The 3,001-nt window shown below is 45.9% G+C and overlaps 2 protein-coding genes across 2 annotated transcripts; one reads left to right on the top strand and one right to left on the bottom strand.

The window, feature by feature from the left end:
• Positions 1-68: 68 nt before the first annotated feature.
• LOC130502380 (transcription factor TCP22-like) lies at positions 69-1,306 on the top strand. Its single transcript, XM_056997173.1, has one exon. The coding sequence runs from the start codon at positions 202-204 to the stop codon at positions 1,048-1,050; it is 849 nt and encodes a 282-aa protein (XP_056853153.1). The 5' UTR covers positions 69-201; the 3' UTR covers positions 1,051-1,306.
• LOC130502381 (uncharacterized) lies at positions 1,285-2,173 on the bottom strand. The gene is made up of 2 exons (XM_056997174.1): positions 2,013-2,173; positions 1,285-1,719 (listed from the first exon to the last, which is right to left on the bottom strand). Exons 1-2 carry the CDS (start codon positions 2,083-2,085, stop codon positions 1,502-1,504), a joined length of 291 nt encoding a protein of 96 aa, XP_056853154.1. The 5' UTR covers positions 2,086-2,173; the 3' UTR covers positions 1,285-1,501.
• Positions 2,174-3,001: the final 828 nt, after the last annotated feature.

Genomic DNA, 3,001 nt, shown 5'->3' with positions numbered 1-3,001 from the left:
TGGAAACTCGCACGACGGCGGAGGAGGCGTCGTCGTCGCCGTCGCTGCAGCTTAACTCTAAACGAAAACCCATCACCACCGGGAGGAGGAGGGAGGAGGAGGATCGGTTCCGAGCACCGCTCTAGCCGTCGTCAACCCGCCGTCAAGAAACCGTCCAAAGACCGTCACACGAAAGTCGACGGCGCGGGACGGCGAATCCGCATGCCGGCGGTGTGCGCCGCGAGAGTCTTCCAGCTCACGAGGGAGCTCGGTCACAAATCCGACGGAGAGACCATCGAGTGGCTTCTCCAGCAGGCCGAGCCCGCCATCATCGCGACCACCGGAACCGGGACGATTCCGGCGAATTTCTCCACGCTTAACGCTAGTCTACGCGGCGGCGGCGGCGGCGGAGGGTTTGCTCAGTCGTCGAAGTCTTCTTCCTCGCCGTTGTCGTCCTTTCACGGTAGTGGGATGTCTCTGTATGATGATAGTAACGGATCAGCTCCTTCCGTTGCGGTTGTAGATCAGTCTAGGAAGCTGTTAAACGGCGGCGTTTTCGGGTTTCACCACCCGCCGATAATGTCGGCGGAGAGGAATCCGTATAGAGAAGATTACTTCAAGGAGTCTGAAGTAGTGCCAAGTGGGAGTTCTCAGGATCAAGAATTGGGCCCGGGTGTGGGTATGGGTATGGGCCGTGGGGTGGGGAATGTGGTGCCTCAACCTATGTGGGCGGCGGTGGCGCCTGGGAGTACGAACGGAGGAAGCGCGTTCTGGATGCTTCCTGTGAGTGGGAGAGAGCAGATGCAGCAGCAGCAGCCGGGTCATCAGATGTGGGCGTTTAATCCTGGGAGTTATCCGGTTGGGACGGGTCGGGTTGTAACTGCGCCTATGGGGTCAATGATGTTGGGAGGTCAACAGCTAGGATTAGGAGTGGCTGAGAGCAACATGATGCGTGGTGGCGGTAGAGACGGGGATGGTTTGGGGATGACGCTAGAGCAACATCAACATCAGCATCATCAAGAGCCAAACCAAGATGAAGCTAGTGAAAACGGTGGTGATGACAAGAAGTGATCAGAAACCAAAACCAGCTCATGACATTCTAAATGACCACAACTGCGGTTAAGAGGATACTGCTGGTTGTTTGGCTGTTGAATGCCTGCAATTCCTGACAAATATGGTAAAACGTATGTGTGTTTTAAAGCTGTTGAGAAATTTGTCACATCATTTGTGGGTTGTTGTTTGTTTGTTTTCTTTGTTTCAATATTAATAGATGTGAATATGTTGATGTACTTGTGATAAAAAAAATATCAATATCAGATTTTCATTATTTCAGCGTCAAAACAGCCAACAAATGATACGAAGAAACAGAGACAAAATATACTTTTTACCATAACGGTAAGACTTTGTATAAGATTTCAAAAGAAGCAAGAAACTTTCTCTTGCACAAGCAAAAGTTTTGAGAAAATCATAAAAATTATTCAATAAGAGGAACAAGAGAAGCGCCATGAGAGAGAAAGACTCGTTAACCAGAAGCGGTCTTCCTCTGCTGGAAGACAACAGCAAAGATGGGAACACCAACACCGATGCTGAAAGCGGTGAAGACACCGAGAGACATCTTGAGACCTTGGTACTTCATGCGGTCCAAATTGTACATGTGCTTAGCGTGGAGGTAGTAAGGCTCGTCATGCCCATGTCCTCCGCTCATCTTCTTTGCTCCAGTCGAGTGGAAGCTTCTGCTCACTGTTTTGATTATAACAAAAAAAAAACAAAAGAATCAGATCTTTGCTGCTACTACACAATCTTTTATCGATGTATCGAAACTATCTAGAAACAATATAGAACAGAACTTTCACATCGCATTTGCGAGCAGAGATATTGTTACAAAAAAAAGATTCGATTTCTATGATACAACGTTTGTTTGATAAGGTAAAACAAATATAGCAATCGACGAACATAGCGGATAATATCAGAGGATCGAAATCACAATAGCATCATAATCAAAAGAAGATTTTGTTTGTTGAGGGAACTCTAACCAGATCTGGAGATTGATGATTCGGATGAAGCTATGATCTTTGAGACAGATCTGATTCCGGTGTTCAACGCCATGATCAGAGACTAATCGAGAAAAAAAGCTACAAAGATAGACGAAGACAAGTTTTACGGCGAATCTGTAAGTGAAGGCTGAGACTTTTGGGAATAGTGCAGGCGACATTTTGTTTTGGGCCCGGCTCAGTTATTAACTAGTTTTAAAATTTCTAGCCCATTTGGAAAAATACGGATGTGAATTGAGTGGAAATCAATTCACATTGAACAATGGAGATTCAAAATTTAATTATGCATGCATTAGATATGTCATCAGCATTTTCATTATCAGTATATTTTCGAGGATGAATGAGTCGCTTTCTCCAAGTAGAGCATCCTTCTTTGTCTTTCTCAAACTCATCTTGTATTATATAAAATTGGTTTCTGGAGGTTACTTCCCTTTTTAATATCATCAACTAGCTTCACATACTTTTGGAGGTTACTTATGTTAATCACCAGTTTCCGAATCAAACCCAATGGACACCTTGAAATCCTCAACAGTAGATAAGGTGTTAAAGGAATGAAAGATAGGTAAAGACTGGGACTTAGAAAGAAACCAACTATTTAAATGAGGTAATAGATTTACTAATTTTAAAATCTCTCTCTCTCCTTTTTCCACGATTCTTCTCTTCTCTCGAACACTAAACCAATCTGAAGATCGTCTCCGGCGTCCGGCGGCGCGTCCGCGCGCGTGTCGACGCCGGAGGGCCACCTCCTCTCTTGCTCCTCCTCCTTTGCTATTTGCTATTCATCGTCTCTGCGCCTTCCCGATATGCTTGTGGATCTGCGGTGGGGTTACGACCGGGTTAGAAGCCAAGCGCAAGGTTTCCAGATCCGGTTTCGTTTCAGCTTCTGGTGGTTTCACGGCGAGGTTCTGAAGCGGCTTGTACGGTGAATGGTCGGATTTTAGGGTTTGTGGATTAGATCGGTTTTACTTTCG

Source organism: Raphanus sativus, unplaced genomic scaffold (genome assembly GCF_000801105.2).
Source record: "Raphanus sativus cultivar WK10039 unplaced genomic scaffold, ASM80110v3 Scaffold0531, whole genome shotgun sequence".
Taxonomy (NCBI): Eukaryota; Viridiplantae; Streptophyta; class Magnoliopsida; order Brassicales; family Brassicaceae; genus Raphanus; species Raphanus sativus.
This window is presented reverse-complemented; position numbering and strand designations above follow the sequence as displayed.